General features: G+C 39.1%; 1 protein-coding gene across 2 annotated transcripts in view; it reads right to left on the bottom strand.

Moving 5' to 3' along the window:
• ELMO1 (engulfment and cell motility 1) overlaps positions 1-20604 on the bottom strand; it is a 559417-nt gene that overhangs the window by 215435 nt on the left and 323378 nt on the right. For both annotated transcript variants that reach the window (XM_040353213.1, XM_040353215.1), the window contains one exon: positions 5600-5736. In XM_040353213.1, coding sequence (XP_040209147.1) covers positions 5600-5736 — 137 coding nt within the window. The remainder of the gene's footprint in view (positions 1-5599; positions 5737-20604) is intronic.

Genomic DNA, 20604 nt, shown 5'->3' with positions numbered 1-20604 from the left:
AAATAAATAATTAAATACATTTGCTGTCCATAGCAATCAGGTCTTTTATTTCATATTCTAATTATTCATATTCTTTAATTTCATATTCACAAACATCTAACATCTAATTCCTGTTAGAGGGTGGTTACGTTCATTCTCCATGGTCCCACTTCGTATGTGGGAAAATAGCCATCTTCCCTTACTTGCTCCTGAAATGAACTAGTGACCATAAACTATGGGATTTGTAGTGTGCATAGAACACTGCACATGACTACAGTTAATATGCACTTCTCATTCCAAACAAACAGAAGTGACAGAGAAAGAAGAGGTTCTGGAGGTCACAGAAGACATTACAAAGAGGTGAAAAAACACAGAAGGATCATGAAAAAATAGTTTACAGGGCCATTAAGTAGTAAAAATTGTTTTATAGAATAGTTCAGTGTCACTTAAAGTAGATGTAAACCTTCCATACACCCAGTGAAGTGAACAGCCTCAGATGATACACAGAGATTAACCAAATCCCCCTATATAGGTTTTATATGTATATCTGCTGTCTTAACATTTGTATACTGGTTAACACAGAGTGTGATGTCTGGGAATACAGCCTAGATAGCCAACATTGCTTATTGGAGGAAAGGCACACACCCCCTCTCATCATAGGCAGAGACTCTCAGAGCTTTTTTGTAATAGGAGCTGCTCTCTGCTAATCTATTTTAGCAACCTCCTTTGACAAAAGATTCAGGCCGCTTTTGTCTAAAAAGTAAAAAAATATGTCAGGAGTTCTCAGGCTGACAACAGAGGAACCGTTCAGAAGAGAGCTATGTCTCATTGAAAAGAGATAACAAAATACTGCAGATATATGTGCCCAGCTCAAATTTCATGAATCGGGTTTACATCCACTTTAAAGGCTTAGGCCTCGTACACACGACCGTTTTCCTCGACAGAATCCATCAAGAAACTTGATGGCAGAGCTTTTTTGCCAAGGAAAACGGTCGTGTGTACATTTTTCATCGAGAAAACTGTCGAGGAACTCGATGAGAAAAAAAAGAGAACAAGTTCTCTTTTTCCTCGTCGGGAGTCTCAATTTCCTCGTCATGTTCCTCGTCGGGCTGGTTTTCAACAAGAAACACATTCGTGTGTATGCTTAGAAACCCACACATGCTCAGAAGGGTGGCGCCAGTGGAATCAAACTTCCCCTTTATAGTGCCGTCGTACGTGTTTTACGTCACCGCGTTTGAGAACGACCAGATTTGGTCTTGACAGTGTGTACGCAAAGAAAGCTTGTCAAGTTTCTCGACAAGCCTGACAAGGAACTTGTCGAGGAAAACGATGTTTCATTTACGACGAGTTCCTCGGTCGTGTGTACGAGGCCTTAGATTACACTAGTGAGATTTCAGATGCAACTTGAGTTGCACCGAATCACATGACAAGGGAAATCACATTGTATCCAGTGGTTTCCGTTCACATCAATGCAACACAACATCGAGGAATTTTTGGTGCTTTGTTGCTTTGGTGCTATTCCAGTGCAATATTAGCCCCATCGCATAAACAAACCTTTGAGAAAAAGTAAAAATGGAAAAAAGGAGAAAACAGACTTTACTGGTACCAGGGAAACCAGAGAATTAAAAATTGCAAAAGAACTTTATTTAATAAGTAGTTAAATACTAATGGACAACATATCCCTAGTACAGTAAAACCTTGGATTGCGAGCATAATTTGTTTCAGAAACATGCTTGTAATCCAAAGCACTTGTATATCAAAGCGAATTTCCCCAATAAGAAATAATGGAAACACAAATGATTCGTTCAATGACCATTTATTTATATGGACTATAAACTGAGGGACTTATGAAGAGATTGTAGCAATGTGACCAGGTTGTGCAACCATAAAATGTCCATCCACAAGGGGATTAGAAGCAAAATCCAGCAGGAGCTGCAGAGTATAATAGAGAAGAAAGGCGCGCCTCTAAGTGTAGAAATATGTTGCTAAATGTTGTACCTTCATTAAATGTAACCATATTACTACACTTAGAGGAGCCTCTCTTCTCTTTTATACACAGTTCTGACATGACGTTACTTGTATATCAATATAAAACAAGGGGGGAACTAATGCGCAAACCAGCCTAACCTGGGAAAAAATATAGTGGTACAAATAAATTAAAAGTTACAATCAAGCAGCAGCCACAACTAATAGTGCTCACGCACTGACAGCATATGATAGACAGGGGGATGTAGTGGCGCTTGCAAATACTAAAAACCGACAATAATTTAAAACAATAAAATATTCTAAACAATGATTCCTAAAGTATGAGAGTGAGTCCGTCCTCTACTGGGGTAAAATTGTGTTCCACTCGAGGTCTATGCCCAAAGAATACCATCCAACATCAATAATTAGATGTGGAAGGAACTGCGAGTGAATAAATAATGAAATCCAATGGATAAAAGTGCCTAACTGGCCGCACAGTGTACATGGGATAATAATCCTTTTTTAAAAAATATGTGTCATAAATCCTTAAAGTGCTTGATAAAAAACAAGTGCAAAGTGCTAATAAATAAAACAATAATAGCAGTGAATGAAAGCTCCAGCTCTCCTGGAAAGTGGTTAATTACTAATTAGCAAACACATGCAGGAAAAAGCAACAACTGAAAAGAAGTCCAAAAATGCAAGTGTCCTAAACATCTAAACGGTTCAATCATAAAACTGTTGTTTTTCTGTGCGATGAAAAAAATATAATAATAAATAAAAAATAAAAAAAATAAAAAAATCATAAATAATAGTCGAAAAACAGATAGTACAATATCACTGCAGGATTAGTGATAGTGAATAAAACTATATCCAGTGCACAATCAAGTGATAATGATAATATTAAAAATAAAGTCCAAAGTGCAAAGTGCATCTGTGCTCCATAAAACCACAGGATATCAGTTTAATCATAGGATCCTATGATTAAGCGACGTAGGGCTGTCGCGATATGCGTGAGGAGGACACAGAGGGCTTGCTGGTGAAGTCACCTGCTTTGCGGCCGCAGAGCGGTGACACTCGATTGTACACACGCTGTTTAACACAGCAATGTTTGTGAGTGTATTCGTTTTTCTTTATTAAACTGATATCCTGTGGTTTTATGCTATGGAGGCATTCCTGTGTTTCTTTTTGAGAGCCTGAATGGGGAGGAGTGTGAGCCGTCTTTGGATCCTGGATTTTATCTATGTGACTGCAGAGCAGCTCCTGTTACAGGCTTGGTAAAAGCCTCAGGAAGGTAAGAGGCTGGTAAAAATAATCCCCACACTGAGGAAAATCGGGCTGGTTTGATTCACAGACATATGAGCACAATGTAACAAGTCTTCACTGAATGAGCACTGATCATCTGAATTGTTGAATGGAGCACAGATGCACTTTGCACTTTATTTTTAATATTATCATTATCACTTGATTTTGCACTGGATATAGTTTTATTCACTATCACTAATCCTGCAGTGATATTGTACTATCTGTTTTTGGACTATTTATGATTTTTTTATTATTTTTTATTTATTATTATATTTTTTTCATCGCACAGAAAAACAACAGTTTTATGATTGAACCGTTTAGATGTTTAGGACACTTGCATTTTTGGACTTCTTTTCAGTTGTTGCTTTTTCCTGCATGTGTTTGCTAATTAGTAATTAACCACTTTCCAGGAGAGCTGGAGCTTTCATTCACTGCTATTATTGTTTTATTTATTAGCACTTTGCACTTGTTTTTTATCAAGCACTTTAAGGATTTATGACACATATTTTTAAAAAAAGGATTATTATCCCATGTACACTGTGCGGCCAGTTGGGCACTTTTATCCATTGGATTTCATTATTTATTCACTCGCAGTTCCTTCCACATCTAATTATTGATGTTGGATGGTATTCTTTGGGCATAGACCTCGAGTGGAACACAATTTTACCCCAGTAGAGGACGGACTCACTCTCATACTTTAGGAATCATTGTTTAGAATATTTTATTGTTTTAAATTATTGTCGGTTTTTAGTATTTGCAAGCGCCACTACATCCCCCTGTCTATCATACTTGTATATCAAGACTTCGCTTGTATATCAAGTCAAAATGTATTTAAAAATGTTGCTTGTCTTGCAAAATGCTCTCAAACCAAGTTACTCTCAAATCAAGGTTTTACTGTATATGGTCATGTCTCGCATGATATGCAATGCAATTGTTATAGTAAAATGCTGGGCCTTGTAGTCCACCAATGCCTCTATAGTAAATATCATATCATCACAATTCAAAAGGTCAACGTGTTTCGCATAGATGCTTCCTCAGGAACTTTTTCATATATTCACAGAGAGGTAACCTTTTTAAAAGAATACACATTAGATATCCATATTACAATTTCCATTATACATAAGCACATACATTATTTTTTTTAACTGTGGTGGTTTCCCTAGTACGAGTAAAGTCTGCACCCCCACCCTATCATTCTTTCCCCTTTACTCTGATGATCTCATATATACAAATCTTATCAACGTTGCATCAAAGTAGAACTACATATTCGTACTGAAGGTGAGATCAAAATCGTATTGCAGAAGTGTGAACCGAGCCTATAATATTATCAGATTTTAATGATTAGGTTTACATACAATTTAACAAGTCTGGGACAATTATGAGAACCATAGGATTTTCACTTGTGCCCCATGCAGAAATGTACTCTGTGTACTTGTGAATGAAACCCAGGCAATAAAATGTGCCTACATTCACCTAGGGTTATAAACCAGTCCCTTAGCAATAGCAAATCATTATCTTTAAAAGCGGATCTTCATTGCATCCGAGCCCTACAAACCAAAAACTCTATTTCATTCATTTTTTAAGACATCACCTTGAAAAACACCCTCCTAGCATTTCTGGCCTTGTCCATCTTAAATAAGGGCAAATAATTAATGTAGCCTTTACATCCTGGTAGAGCGTGGCTATTTTCTCTCAAATCGAATCAAGGTTTTTTTTTTTTTTTTATACCGCGCCGGTCCTGAGAAGCTGCGGGCAGGAGTTTTTAGGCGAGGCCACAGCTTCGGCCTAGTCCGTGGCATCCGGTCTCGCCTAAGAATTCCTGCCCGCAGCTCCTCAGGGCTGGCGCGGTGTCAGCAACGGTCCTGGTGAAAAAAAAAAATCAAAAAAATCGATTTGCTGAAAATCTGAATTGATTTGACCTCTCAACTCGGTTCTAGATTCAAATCGTTTTTTTTCCCCCCAGCCCTACTTCCTGGAATGCATTTGCCCTTAACTAAGGCATGCATTCTGGAGAGCGTGCCTAGCTGAGAAACCCCCTCCCCCTCTCCTGAAGACTCCTGGGATGTATGACAACACTTGCATCGGCAAAATAAACAGTAAGTAACCAAAGGAATGTAAAAAAAATAAAAAAAGTTTAAAACAAGTAAATATGATCTACTTTGCTATCGATTTACTAATGCTAGCAGCAAAATAATGAATGTTGTTTGGGAGAACGAAGTTCCACTTTAAACACATACATATTACATAAAACAATGGACTAAAGTTTTATTAGAAACTTTATGTAATGTTCTTTTCAAGGTAGTTAGGACAAGAACAAATGATTTGGTACCTTTAAAGAATCACTTTTTCTTACCTTGTTGAAGTCTTCAGAAGTTGCCCTCATTTCTTTCCAAGTCTTGTTCAGCAGCTGGATGCAGATACAAAAGAACTCCTCAAACGCTCGATCGTGTGTGAAGAACATAGGGTGAAAATCATTGCAGGTTTCGCTTGCTACATAGAAAAAGAAGAAAAAAAAAACACAAAAGGTAAGACTTGCATTTCCCTACAGCTTATAATAGTATTAAACATATCTCGGGCTTATACAGAGGATACGGTTTTAAATATTAAGATATGTACCCACAAACAGTATGTGACCAGCGTTGAATGTAAATACAAATAGCCAATGTTACATCTCTCCTATGTCCCAGACATCACAGTCTTCCTGTAAAGCCTATCCAGCTTTAAGCACAGAAGTGAAAATGCATTTTAAAAGAAGGGGAAAAGGGCATTTACAAAAAAAAGCTCAGAACAAAGTAGACCATTACTGAACACCTGACACTGAGGTTGCTAAATGTGATGCTTACCTTGAAGAGTTAGGAACAGCAGCACATTTTAGTGCTTTTAAAAAAAAGAAAAAACACCTTTTCAGATATAAAGGCTCTTTCATGGAGTAGTTTTTTTCATATATTAGAAATAAAGCTGAACTCCAGGCACAAAAACGTTCCTTTAGGTATATCCCTCATTAGGTACAAAGGACATAATTTCAGATATTACCTTGTAAAAATAGTGATGGCCGCATCACTGGCCTGCGCAGACAGCGAAACTCTGGGAGGGACACAAGAGATCATCCTACTACAGACTGCCTGCAGAAATCTACAAGAGGGGCGGATAGAAGAGGCCATCCCCAAACTGTTCCCACAAAGTTGGGAGCATGAAATTGTCAAAAATGTCTACGCCGATGCCCTACAGCCCTGTACACATGATTGGTTTGTCTGATGAAAACTGACCGATGGACCGTTTCCATTGGTCAAACCGATCGTGTGTGGGCCCCATCGGTTTGTTTTCCATCAGTGAAAAAAAATAAAACATGTTTTTAAATATGGATAAAAAAACGATAGAAAAAAACGATCGTCTGTGACCATCGGTCAAAAATCCACGCATGCTCAGAATCAAGTCGACGCATGCTCAGAAGCATGGAACTTCATTTTTCTCAGCACGACGTAGTGTTTTACGTCACCGCGTTTGGACATGGTCCGATTTTTGACCGATGGTGTGTAGGCAAGACTGATGAAAGTCAGTTTCATCGTATATACGATGAAAAAATCCATCGGATTAGATTCCTTCAGATATCCAATCGTCTGTACAGGGCATAAGAGTTCCCTTCACTGGAACTAAGGGGCCAAGACCAACCCCTGAAAAGCAACCCCACACCATAATCCACCCCCCCCCCCATCACCAAATGATTTAGATTTAACGTTTTAGTGTTATAACCTTTAGACATGTGCACACTGAAATATTTTGTTTCAGAATTTCGTTTTCGTGCAAAAAAATGTATTTATTTAGTTACTCCCAAAATGTGTTTTTATTTATTTTGTTTTCGTTATAAAATGTATTCGTCCGAAAATCCGAACTAATTAAGGTTGAATCTGTCAATTGAAGGGTTATGGTGTCTGTCGAATGTTCTAAGAAGATTCGATGGGGCAGCTAAACTGTACGATGCTGCAACTGTACATTTCCGGTCGAATGTTCCGCCTACAAGCTATAGAAGAATTCTAATGTTGTATGACACTAGTAATAGTTATATTATGAATTATTATTACTAGTCAACTAACATTCAAATTCTTCTATAGCCTATGGGCAGAGCATTTGACCAAAAATGTATGATTGTGGCATCGTACAGTTTAGCTGCTTGTCAAATCTTTTTAGAACTTCCGACAGACACCATAAGCCTTCAATAACAGATTCAACGTTTGTATGTTTTTCGCTGCTTTGTCGAATCTTTGTCGTTCATGTCGAATGGTCTACCCCAACACTGTCTCTAGAATGTTGAATCTTTTATCTCTATGTCATATCTTTCCTCTCTATGTAGAATAATCTTGGACTAATAGAGTTAAGGTTAGGCACATTCGACCACAGGTTGCTATTGTCAGCGTCATGTAAGCCCTACCCCAAAAGTAAGACCTAGTGATATCAGGGAAGGCTGCAATAAAAGCCCTACCCCAAAAATAAGCCCTATCAAAAAACTGTAATCCATTACTGTGTACTGAGGGCCTCTTCTCTCGTCCTAGCTGACCTCTACAGCCCCTTCCTCTTCAGTGTATGGAGTTTATGGAGCGGGCTGACGTCAGCGTGATCTCGGCTCTTCTCTCTCATCCTCTCCTCCCTGCTGACGTTCTCTCAGAGAAGAAGAGCAGATTACGTGAATGCCCAGGGGAACTGCAAAGGGATTTCTTCTGTATAAAACTGTGGACACACTAATGTACCAGTATAATATTTTTATTAAAAGTATTTCACAAGGATTTTAAGCAAAATAGATTGTTTTAAATGATTAAACTGACTCCTGACCTGACAGTGGGAGGGTGGGGGACGGGTGACGCAGGAACTTTTTTTTATTTTTTTATTGATGCATTCCAGATTGATTTTTTAGAACATGGAGAGGGGTAAATGCCACAACACAAGCACTTTTTTTTGGGGTTACAACCACTTTAATACCATAAATAATTAAGACATCCCCTGAAAATAAGCCCTAGTGTGTTTTTTTGTAGCCAAAATTAATATAAGACCCAGTCTTATTTTCGAGGAAACACAGTAACATCTAGTAGTACATTACATACAAGTGCCTTTTACTGACAATTTACTTTTACATGACTTTTATGTGGTCATAATTGGTACTTGTGTGGGTACCTTTAGATCTACAAAAATGGATCAATCATGGTAATTGTAACAATACTGTCTTTGAACTTCAGAACCCAAACCAAGCTATGTGACCCACTGCAGGGGCTGTTTGTGCGCAAGTAGCTGGAATTGGCTACGTTTCACACATCTTTCCTAATAAATTAGGTTACAGAGCAGCATTTTTAATACCAATTTGCTAATTACTTACAACAATTTATACTGATGCCACTATGCTGTAAATGTTTCCTTAGATTCATACCTTGATTTTACTTAGAGGTAAAATCTCCTTATTGTTCAATACTATGAAGAATGCAAAGTCGCTTTCATGTTATAAACACAGAAGCACCATCTGAGCTCAACCATATAACTTACAAACTAAGGAAAGATGTCGTGGTCTGTGGTTACCAGGTTCATTGGGGGTATATAAAATCACAAGCGACTATATAGTCATTTATTTCAAATCAGGCATTCAGATAAGATGGTCAGCAGAAAACACTTGAGTAGACAGTACTAAGGGCCAGATTCACGTAGGTGAGCGGCGGCGTAACGTATCATCGCAAGTGCCTGATTCACCAAGCACTTGCGATGAAAACCTACGCCGGCGGCCTCCGGCGCAAGGCGGGCCAATTCAAATGAGCGTGTGCCATTTAAATTAGGCGCGCTCCCGCGCCGGACCTACTGCGCATGCTCAGTTTCGCAATTCCCGTCGTGCTTTGCGCGCCGTGACGTCATTTTTTCGAACGGCGACGCGCGTAGCGTAATTCCGTATTCCCGGACGGCTTTACGCAAACTACGTTCATTTTTAAATTTCGACGCGGGAACGACGCCCATACTTTATACAGCAATACGATTGCTGTGTAAAGTTAAGGCACCAAAAACGACGACTAACTTTGCGACGGGAAACTAGACTAGCGGCGACGTAGCGAACGCGAAAATCCATCGGGAATCGCTGTAACTCCTAATTTGCATACCCAACGCTGGTTTACGACGCAAACTCCCCCCAGCGGCGGCCGCGGTATTGCATCCTAAGATCCGACAGTGTAAAACAATTACACCTGTCGGATCTTAGGAATATCTATGCGTAACTGATTCTATGAATCAGTCACATAGATACTCTGAGAGATACGACGGAGTATCTGAGATACTCCGTCGTATCTCAGCTGTGAATCTGGCCCTAAGTCCTTACCATCTCCAGGTGTCTGTTGTGCACACTTAGCCTAATCAAGAATGCTTAAATAGAATGCTTGATATTCAACATGTGCCTTATCAACAGGTTAGTCTGTCTACTTATGCCTAAGGTCTATATGAGTACTCATTCCCTGGATTATTCTTGTGTTTATTGTTTAGACCTTGTCTATACTCATCTATTTGCCTTTTATTTATGGTCAATCATCATTCCATCTACAGGTCTGGAACCTGAACTCTGCTGAGGAGTGGTTCATCAACTGACTGAATCTGCTATGGTCTGCTGTTTGCCCTAGCCATCTGTATGAGGGTTTACATCACTCCAGCTTCTGTCCTGCCTTTAGTCAGCTGGTATTCTTGGTGACAAAATGTTGTTGTTTTTTTACTAAAACTGGAGAATGCAAAATCTGGTGCAGCTGTGCATGGTAGCCAATTAGCTTCTAAATGCAGCTTGCTCAATCATGCTGATTGGTTTCTATGCAGAGCTGTACCAAATTTGACACTCTTCAGTTTTAGTAAATCAACCCCAATGAGTCCACTGAACTCTGATGCCGCGTACACACGATCATTTTTCAGCATGAAAAAAATGTTGTTTTTCAAAAACGTCATTTAAAACGATCGTGTGTGGGCTTCACATTATTTTTCAGGTTCTGAAAAACGACAAAAAAAAAAAATCGAATATGCTGGGGTTGTAAAAAGTTATCGTGTGTGGGATAAAACGACATTTAAAACCCGCGCATGCTCAGAAGAAAGTTATGAGAAGGGAGCGCTCGTTCTGGTAAAACTATCGTTCATAATGGAGTAAGCACATTAATCACGCTGTAACAGACAAAAAAGTGCGAATCGTCTTTTACTAACACGGAATCAGCTAAAGCAGCCCAAAGGCGAATGGAACTTCCCCTTTAAAGTGCCGTCGTACGTGTTGTACGTCACCGCGCTTTGCTAGATCATTTTTTTAAAACGATGGTGTGTAGGCAACATCGTTTTAATGATGAAGTTGGGAAATCGTCGTTTTTTAGACATTCTGAAAAACAACGTTTTTTTTCATGCTGAAAAATGATCGTGTGTACGCGGCATGACACCTTCTACACACTGACCAAAGGTTTAACTGCTTCTAAAATATTATGTTATGCTTGGATTCAACAGGTGTTCAAATAAGCCCAGCTTTCCTTGAAGGTGCTTACTAAGGAAAGAAAACTTTTTTTAATAAACAATAAAATAAAAATCTTATTCCACAATGCTTGTTAAAAGAGAAACAATGTCCTCTCTAATTATAAGATTTCCGCGCTAGGACTGGGTAGATGAGCTGCTGCCCCCTGGGTAGTCCCTCAGATGAGTGACAAAGTGCAATAGATGATATAGTGTAAACAGGGTGTTGGCGCTGCTAAAATATTTAGTATGTACTTGATAAATTTCCAAAGCTGGTAAGTGTGCAAAACAGTGTCGGGTACCTTACAGTAGTGTGGTAGGCTCATAAGCAGCGCCAACACCCTGTTTACACTATATCATCTAATGTCCTCTCTAATACTACATTATCTACCCAATATATATATATATATATATATATATATATATATATATATATATATATATATATATATATAGTAAACTGTATATATTTACTGTATATACACACATACATACATATATGAAAAGACAGACTTGTACTCAGAAGAAGACAGCAATTATTATTTTTTTTCCTGGGAAATAAAGTAAAAAAACAAAAAAACATTTTTGACTTCTCCTCATTAGCTTTTAATACAAAACTGTGCTACAGCTTTAAACTGTAATCTTTCTAGAACAGAAATCCATCCTTTAACGGCATGTCAAAATTGAATAAACATGAGAAGAGCAAAGACCTGCAGGCAATAAAGTGCAATCTGTTAGGCTTCCATGTGGCCCAAAGCGATTTATTAGCGGAAGCATTTTGAGCATGCATTAGTCAAAAAACCTCAGGCTTTTATATTTACATCTATATATAGAAGTCCTCAATCTACCTTCAGCATCAGATTAGGGGCATGCTAATTCAGCTTTCCAAACAGCCATGATTGAATCATGCTCTTACTGCACAAACATACAATTACACACAGTTTAGGCACCAGCTAACGTACTGTGGCTGCATCGATGATGACCAAAAGAACATGATTGGCAAAGAACAGAAATAAACATGCAAGTCATTAACTTGAATATATATAAATGATCAGAAATATAATTTTATTAAGAAAATACTTGAAAAGGAGCACAGCATTGTAAATGGAAAATAATCATTAAAGTACAAGCCTTATGATCATTTTTTTTGCAGCAGAAATATATAACAGCCTGGCCCCCTGGCTTACCCCAGTCAGTGACTGGACAAAGAAGCAGCAGCAGCAACAAACCAAAATTTCCTCTGCTTACTCCGATTTAACCTCCCCTCAACATGTTACTTTTCAACAAACTTGCATGCAATATATATGACTGGCTACTAAGGCTTCCCCTCCCCCTCTCAGTGACATCACAAGGGGGGGCGGTGCATAACAAGGGTTCCAGCGGTGCTGTGATTGACAATGGAGTTATGTCGGGGGACAATGCATTTTTTATTTTTTAATAAAGGAATTTTGCTGATTTGTTTTTCATTATTGGATCAACACATTGATTTGTGTTTTTTATCTCTAGAGTTTAGTTTACTAGTGATGCTATTGGCGCTTTGAAGATATATAAATCAAAATCTTAAAAGACAGATCTTATTCCTATTGTAATTGTAGATGAATATAGGAGGCAATTTTTTTTGTATTAGGCCTCGTACACACGATAGGTTAGCCAGAGGACAACGGTCTGAAGGACCGTTGTCTTAGGTTAACCCAGTGTTTCTCAATTCCAGTCCTCAGGCCCCCCCAACAGGTCAGGTTTTCAGGATTTCCCTCAGATGAAAAGGCTGTGGTGATTACTAAGGCAGTGAAACTGATCAAATCACCTGTGCAAAATAATGGAAATCCTGAAAACCTGACCTGTTGGGGGGGCCTGAGGACTGGAATTGAGAAACACTGGGTTAACCGATGAAGCTGACTGATGGTCTGATGTGCCTACACACCATCAGTTAAATAACCGATCGTGTCAGAACGCAGTGACGAAAAACACAACGTGCTGAAAAAAACGAAGTTCAATGCTTCCAAGCATGCGTCGATTTGATTCTAAGCATGCATGGGTTTTTTAACCGATGGTCGTGCCTACTAACGATTGGTTTTGACCTATCCTTAGCAGTCCATCGGTTCAATTTTAAAGCAAGTTCCTTTTTTTTTTAACCTAAGGTTAACTAACCTATGGGGCCCACACACGATCGGTTTTGACCGATGAAACCGTTCCTTCAGACCGTTGTCCTCTGGCTATCCTATCGTGTGTACGAGGCCTTAGATATAGTGTAGTTTTAAGGGTAGGCGGAAAGTTAAAGTGCAGCTAAAATGCATAGAGTAAGGGAGGGTTATAACCCATCAGTTTTTTTTGTAATCTGCTTCCCAAAGACAAAACCCCCCAAAGTGAGGGTGTCACCGGGGTCACCAGAACTAGTGTCCCCATTGAAAGATTTACCTTCTATTACTGTTCTGGTGTCAACCCAAGATTTGAGATTTTCTTTTACTTTCAATAATAACAGTATACAGGATAAATACAAAGGGTGAATCTCCTCAACAGGGACACAGACAGCAATAAAAACTGACAAGTGTTCTAATCCCTCCCTACTCTATCCAAAATGAAAAAAGTTTTGCCTTTAAAGAAAAAAAAAAGAGCAATTAGACACAAGGATCGTGAATTATCCTGTTCACTGTACAGAAAAAAAACCACAGACACAAAATAGACAGGCACTAATTTTGTTTTCATACTTAGAAAGACAAAACTGGACAAAGCTGATTCAGATTTCATTACTACATCCATGTTTAACCACTTCCCTACCAAGTCATAGTAAAATGACGTCGGCAGGGACCTTTCATCCTTCAGACTGGACGTCATATGACGTCCTTGCATTCCCGGCTGCTAGGGGGCGCCGCATTGCTCGGGACCCGGTGCGCGTGCCGCGATGTCCGCCGGGCACCCGCGATTGCCTGCAATCACGGCAGGACCATGGATCTGTGTGTATAAACACACAGATCCATGTCCTGTCAGCAGTGAGGAGACTGATGTGTGTTTCCAGTACAGAGGAACACACATCGATCTCCTGCCCTTGTGAGTTCACCTCCCCCATCAGTTAGAAAACACTTTAGGGTACATATTTAACCCCTTCAGCGTCCCCTAGTGTTAACTCTTCCCTGCCAGTCACATTTACACAGTAATCAGTGCAGTTTTATAGCACTAATCGCTGTGTAAATGTGAGTGGTTCCAAAAATTTGTCAAAAGTGTCCGATATGTCCGCCGCAATGTCACGGTCACAATAAAAATCGCAGATCGCCGCCATTACTAGTAAAAAGATAAAGATAAATAAAAATGCCATAATTCTGTTCCCTATTTTGTAGACGCTAGAACTTTTGCGCAAACCAATCAAATACGCTTATTGCGATTTTTTTTACCAAAAATATGTAGAAGAATACGTATCGGTCTAAACTGAGGAAAAACATTTATTTTTTTCTAAAATTATATTTATTAAATCAAAAAGTAAAAGATAATGGCCCGGATTCACAAAGCACTTACTCCGACATATCTCAAGATACGCCGACGTAAGTACAAATGTGCACCGTCGTATCTATGCGCGACCCACATACTAAGATACGCCTAAAAATAGGCTTTCCAACGTAACTTGCCTACGCCATCGTATCGTGGGCGCATATTTACACTGGGCACATTTGCCGCTCCCATTGATTTTCTAGGCACATATGCAAATGAGGGAGATACGCCGATTCACGAACGTACTTGCGCCCGGCGCATAATATTTGCGGTTTGCGTAAGTCGTACATCCGGCGTAAAGTTATTCTCCATATATGAGGCGCAACCCATGCAAAGGTATGGACCAGGGAACACAGCCGTCGTATAGGGCTGGGCGTAGCTTACGTTCAAGTCGTAGGCAGTGATCCGTCATATCTTAGGGAGTAGTTCCGACGTGATTGTGAGCATGCGCACTGGGATACGTCCACGGGACGGCGCATGCGCCGTTTGTTTTAAGTACTTGTATGACACTCGGCCCATCATTTGCATGGGGTCACGCCTCATTAGCATGGCTCACGCCCACTTCCACCTACGACGGCTTACGCTGAGGGAACCCAGCGCAGTTTGGGAGGCAATTGCTTTGTGAATTCGGTGCTTGCCTCTCTGCGCTACGTCGGCATAGCGTATATTAGGTACGCTACGCCGGCATAAATATGCGCTAATGTATGTGAATCTGGGCCATTGTGTTTCTTCCAAAATTGTCGCTCTTCTTTTGTTTATAGCGCAAAAAATAAAAACCGCAGAGGTGATCAAATACCACTAAAAGAAAGCTCTATTTGTGGGAAAAAAAGGGTGTCAATTTTGTTTGGGAGCCACATTGCGCAATTGTCATTCAAAGTGTGACAGCGCTGAAAACTAAAAATTGGTCTAGGCAGGAAGGGGGTGAAAATGCCCTGTATTGAAGTGGTTAAGGAAATAAAATATTTCCATCACATACATTGTAGGTTTTATTCTCCTACCTTTTCAAAAGCCATTCTGACATTCAAAGACTATAGAGATTTTGTTTTTAGTGCCCAATCCCACCAATGCATTTTAGCACGTCAACATGTGTACAGGTAAGCCATGGTTTTAAAATGGTGCTAGCTCACATCTATACAATGTTGTCCATTTTATTAAGTGTTAATGCATGTTATAGGATGTAGAACTACTGATCCAGCTTCCCATTTTATAGTCGGGAAGACATTAGGAGGTGTTTTATTAGCTAGGTAACATCAGTTTTTTTCTCTCCTACTCCACAGGTGTTTCCACTTTACTGCTCCACTCCTTTAGGTATGACTATGATTGCAAAACTCATTAACATTGACTATAATAAATGTAAAATGTAACCCATTCGTGAACTGAGGTTTTATAACACCTTCATGATCAGAGAAATTTTTTTTTCCAGCCTCAACTGCTAATATCTTTGCAACCAATAGGTTGGAAGGGGGTGGCACCACGTTGATTTTTTTTTTTTTTTCGAAGACCGATTTGGCTGTATGTTAGAAGCAAACTTTAAAAAATAAAATTTAAAAATATGTTAACTATTCAGGGAAATTAAACAAACTATCCGCTTGCTTCTCTTGATTAAAGGAATGCAAAACATATGCAATTCGTATTTTGTTTATTACTCTGTCTCAAAATATGCATGCTCATTTTAATTGGCAAAATGCATTTATGTTTTCACATCTGTTTAACTCAATATCTGGTTTTCGTTAATCCTACGGGTCATCATAAACATTGGAGGGTGGGTAGACAGGCATGCAGGTGCAAACTAAGGCATCTAGGATAGTCCCAACTGGTCTCATCATTCCTTGTCAGACTATGAAGGAATATGAAGAGATCAGAAAAGGTTTTCCAGCATTCCCAATTGGTACTACATAAAGTTGTCTTGCCGTGCAGTGTCTGTTGGATTCCAATAGACAAAAGATTGTCTCCTAGTCCAGGTGTGAACGGCATTAGGAAACTGCCATCCTAACTTCTAAGGGTACCTTAACCCGTTATATCTTTCAAGGAGGGCCACCACTACCCACTTCTCTATGGTTTCGTTCATTGGATCACATACTTCTGGATCTAAAAGGTGGTGACTGGGACAAGAATTAAAATGGGTTTTTAAATTGAGAGCCAGTATCTGCCCAGGGCTTAATGAAGCCTACATTTTCAACCAGTTTGGAGGGCTATTCCTCCAAAACACAAGTGCAGAAAAGGGATTGAGCCCTGGTTCACACTGGGTACGATTTGGAACAATTTGAGATGCGATTTGACATGTCAAATCGCATCTCAAATCGGCGGCAATTGTCGGCAATGGCACTGTCCTAATCAGTGCGACGCCGCATCTGCGATTTCAGAAAGTAGTTCCTGTACTACTTTTTGCGATTTCGGGCCCCGATTTACATTAAATTGCGGCCGAAATTGCGGCAAAATCGCGGCCGCGCAATCGCGGTAAAATCGCGCATTTTACCGCGATTTTGAATTCGCAGCAGTGTGAACCTAGGCTGAGACAGTACAAAATGAATCCACCTAAAAGGTAAACTCGTGAATACATATTATTTTGCTTTATGTATTTGGGTTTGGATACACGAATATTGAGGGGATTTAGCACCTCGGGACCACGTGAAACAGCCGGTTAACTTAAACATAAAAGTCTTTATTTTTCTTAAGGAAACACAACAGAGCTTCCAGCAGCAAAACAAACTTCAGAAAATGCAACACAAACAAGTCTGCTTATCTTCAGCACAAATCAAACTATTAAATAGGTAAAAATCCAGGAAAGCTTTACCCCAGGGTTAGCAGCATCCAGCTTCAGATGTTTTGCAGCGCACATGCAACACAGAGCCAGGTCTCCTCTCAACTCTTACTCCATCCACCAACACTGGGAGTTTCCTGCCATATGTACTGCTTCCTGGAGGCTGAGTCCCTGTAGTCAGAAGTAGAGGCCATTTTTCCACCCAAAAGTTACTCAGAGCCTCCAAAAGTCCGGGTCTCGGGTCTCAAATAAGCTGCTATTAATGCTGAAAGAACTGTGAATCAGTCCTCTCTCCTATAGTAAAATAGCAGAAAATGTAATAAAAGACTCCCACAGAGTCCAATACAGTCCTGCAGCAGCGCTGCAAACTCTACGCTTGCTGTAATCCTAGTCAGTGTTAAGGTAAGAAAGAAGTGCTCCAATCACCACTGCTGTTCACCACGTGGGGGGATAAGAAGTCCCCTTCAGGGGATGCACTTACCAGATGGTAGATATAAAACAGCATGTAATCCACCTCATAAGTATCTGTCAGACTTTCACCATGTCAACAATATTCAGCATACATGAGGGAAAAAAAGCCCATATAGTGCAATAGCGTTTTGAAAATTGTATTTGACAAAATCCCCCAAACAGATTTCCCCTTCTATGTCTATGCGTACCACAAATAGTAAAAAACAGGCATGTATAATAGTTTTTGCCTCACGGTTCTGGACCCTGAAGACCGCTCTGGTTAGTTTCCTATGGCGACTTCCTGATTCCTTCCCCGTGGAGCGCAAACGTCACTTCCGATTTCTGTGCTTAGAGAGTCACGCCCTGACGCGTTTCGTCATATCCGGACTTCAACTGAGGGCTCTCTCCTGTCTAACTGTCCCAGAATCCCTCACCCTGTACCGGTGAGAACCCTGAGTACACTAACCTATCCCCTTAAAGAGAACACAACCCGAATATCGGTGCCACATAGCACCCATCCATGACCCACCCTTGGAGTTCTGTACAGCACATATAAGAAATTGTTTTGTTTCTGTGTTTTTTTGTATATCTACAGTGAAAGCCAGAAGGAGGAAGAAGTTGGCTTTCAGCTGCTGCAGAGAAGAAAAGAGAAGGGGGTATTCACCCCCTTTGCTTTTTACCTATTTTGTTACATTACAGACTTTAGTTCAATGTTTTTTAATCTGAATTATATGTGATGGATTAGAACACAATAGTCTAAGTCTAAAATTAGAAAAATTATATACAAAAAAATTATTTTTCAGAAATAAAAAAATGATAATTGGCATGTGCGTATGTATCCACCCCCTTTGTTATGAAGCCCTTAAAAAGCTCTGGTGCCACCTATTACCTTCAGAAGTCACATAATTAGTGAAATGATGTCCACCTGTGTGCAATTCAAGTGTCACATGATCTGTCATTACGTATACACACCTTTTTAAAAGGCACCAGAGGCTGCAAAACCTGCAAAACAAAGAATTAAAAAAAATACATATCTTATATTGGAGATACAAATACAACGAATCAATATAGAAATGATGTATACAAAACCAAAACACAATCCAATTAAATAAATATATATATATATATATATATATATATATATATATATCATTTAATTTACAGAACCTGCCCGCAACTTTGAAGATTTTTCTTTTTTTATCCAAAGCAACTTGGAGCTGTGATATCAGCAAAAGGTGGCTCTACAAAGTATTGACTTTGGGGGGGGGTAAATAGTTATGCACATTGACTTTTTCTGATATTTTGTCCTATTCGTTGTTTGCTTCACAAAAAAAGAAAAATCTTCAAAGTTGCGGGCAGGTTCTGTAAATTAAATGATTTAAATCCTCAAACAATCCACGTTGTGAGGCAAAAAAACATGAAAAATGCAGAGGGGGTGAATACTTTTGCAAGGCACGGTATTACCTCCCTGTAATATATATATATATATATATATATATATATATATATATATATATATATATATATATATATTTATTTAATTGGATTGTGTTTTGGTTTTGTATACATCATTTCTATATTGATTCGTTGTATTTGTATCTCCAATATAAGATATGTATTTTGTGCCATCTTTTGGATGTAGGGTGGGACTTGGAATATGCTTGGCACAGCAGGTCCCCTCAGACCACACATTATACTGTTTTTATTTGGCATTTTACAGGCTTGTGGCTTCACATTTCTTCTAGAGTTTGTGTTTATATTATTGCATTGCTCTCTTATGCAATATTTTCTGTTGGTACAGCTATTGTATTCTGACATCTACTTACTCTTGTAAGGTTCTTCTAAATTCCCTGATGAAGAGTTAGCATGAACAGATCATTTAATCAAGATTGCTGTACTTAACTTAAAGTATAAGTCCATGCAAAATCTAAAATACCTGCATCTATAGACACCAGGGATCTAACACTAACTGCTTTATCCCTGTAAAGAAAAAAAAAAAGGAGTATACATACCTTTTTGGAAGCCGATCTGACCCGCTCCAAGTGGATCTCACGCTGAGCTGTCAGCCACGCATTTTCTGTGTAGGTGCAGAGGAGACGGAGGACAACGGACGCTCCATAGTAACTCTATGGGTGATGTCACTTCCTGTTCATTTCACCGCCGTTGTCAACCGTGTCCTCTGCAGAGATTCCAGGGCTGGGGATCAGGTTAGAACAGGCCAGATTGGCTTCCAAAAAAGGTATGTATACTCATCTTTTCTTGACAGGGATAGAGAGGTTAGTGTTACTGTAGATCACTGGTGCAGTGATTTTAGATTTTGCATGGACTTTCACTTTAAAGGGACTGAGTGGGCTGTTTTTGTCTCCATTAGGGTTTAAACCTACATTTAAGGTTTATTACTGATGTTTTACCCATTGAAATAAATACATTTAAAGTTGTTGGATTTTATTTAGTGCCAGGAAAGTCTCATACACCCATGATACAATTTGTTGAATAGACCATGCTCGGGATGTCAGCACTGTAGTAGCTTCCAATCACACCTGTCTTCTATTTTTACTGGAGTGGGCATAGTCATGAGGATAAAGATTAGCTAGACAGAAAACGTTTGAATTTGCTATGCAGGGACGTTTATACCTTTGCATCCAAAGGACATGTAATTCCCATCTATACATTACAGTGGGGTTTTTTTTTTTTTTTTTTGCATCTATGAGGTCGTTTTCAACAGGGTGCCTTTCAAAAGGTATCTCACGTAAAAAATCCTGCATTATAATAGATGGAGCTACAGACATAACACCACCCCTCCTGTAAATCGCTTTTGTATATTTTAGTGCATTGTATCTAAACAGTCTTCTTTTAAAAGCAGAATTCACAATTTCTTTAAATATTCTACACCGGCCGCAATTACATTTTTTTCTTTTATCTTAATGAAGACTTCTGAGAAAATTACAAAAGCATTATGTCCAATGGTGTACATAATTTCTCCAGTTTGCCACATTGCATTTTGGAAAATTACAGCATCTGCAAACTGGAGTAATTTTAATAACATTGAAATACAAAATCACTTCTGTAGTAATTGTATATTCTGTGGAGATGTGAAGTACCCAGACAACTCAGTTGTTCACAATCTATATAATACTGTACCTTTACATAAAATGCATTCATATGCAGAAAAGAATGCT

Source organism: Rana temporaria, chromosome 5 (genome assembly GCF_905171775.1).
Source record: "Rana temporaria chromosome 5, aRanTem1.1, whole genome shotgun sequence".
Taxonomy (NCBI): domain Eukaryota; kingdom Metazoa; phylum Chordata; class Amphibia; order Anura; family Ranidae; genus Rana; species Rana temporaria.
The sequence above is the reverse complement of the archived record's forward strand: the minus strand, read 5'-3'. Positions and strand labels throughout refer to the sequence as shown.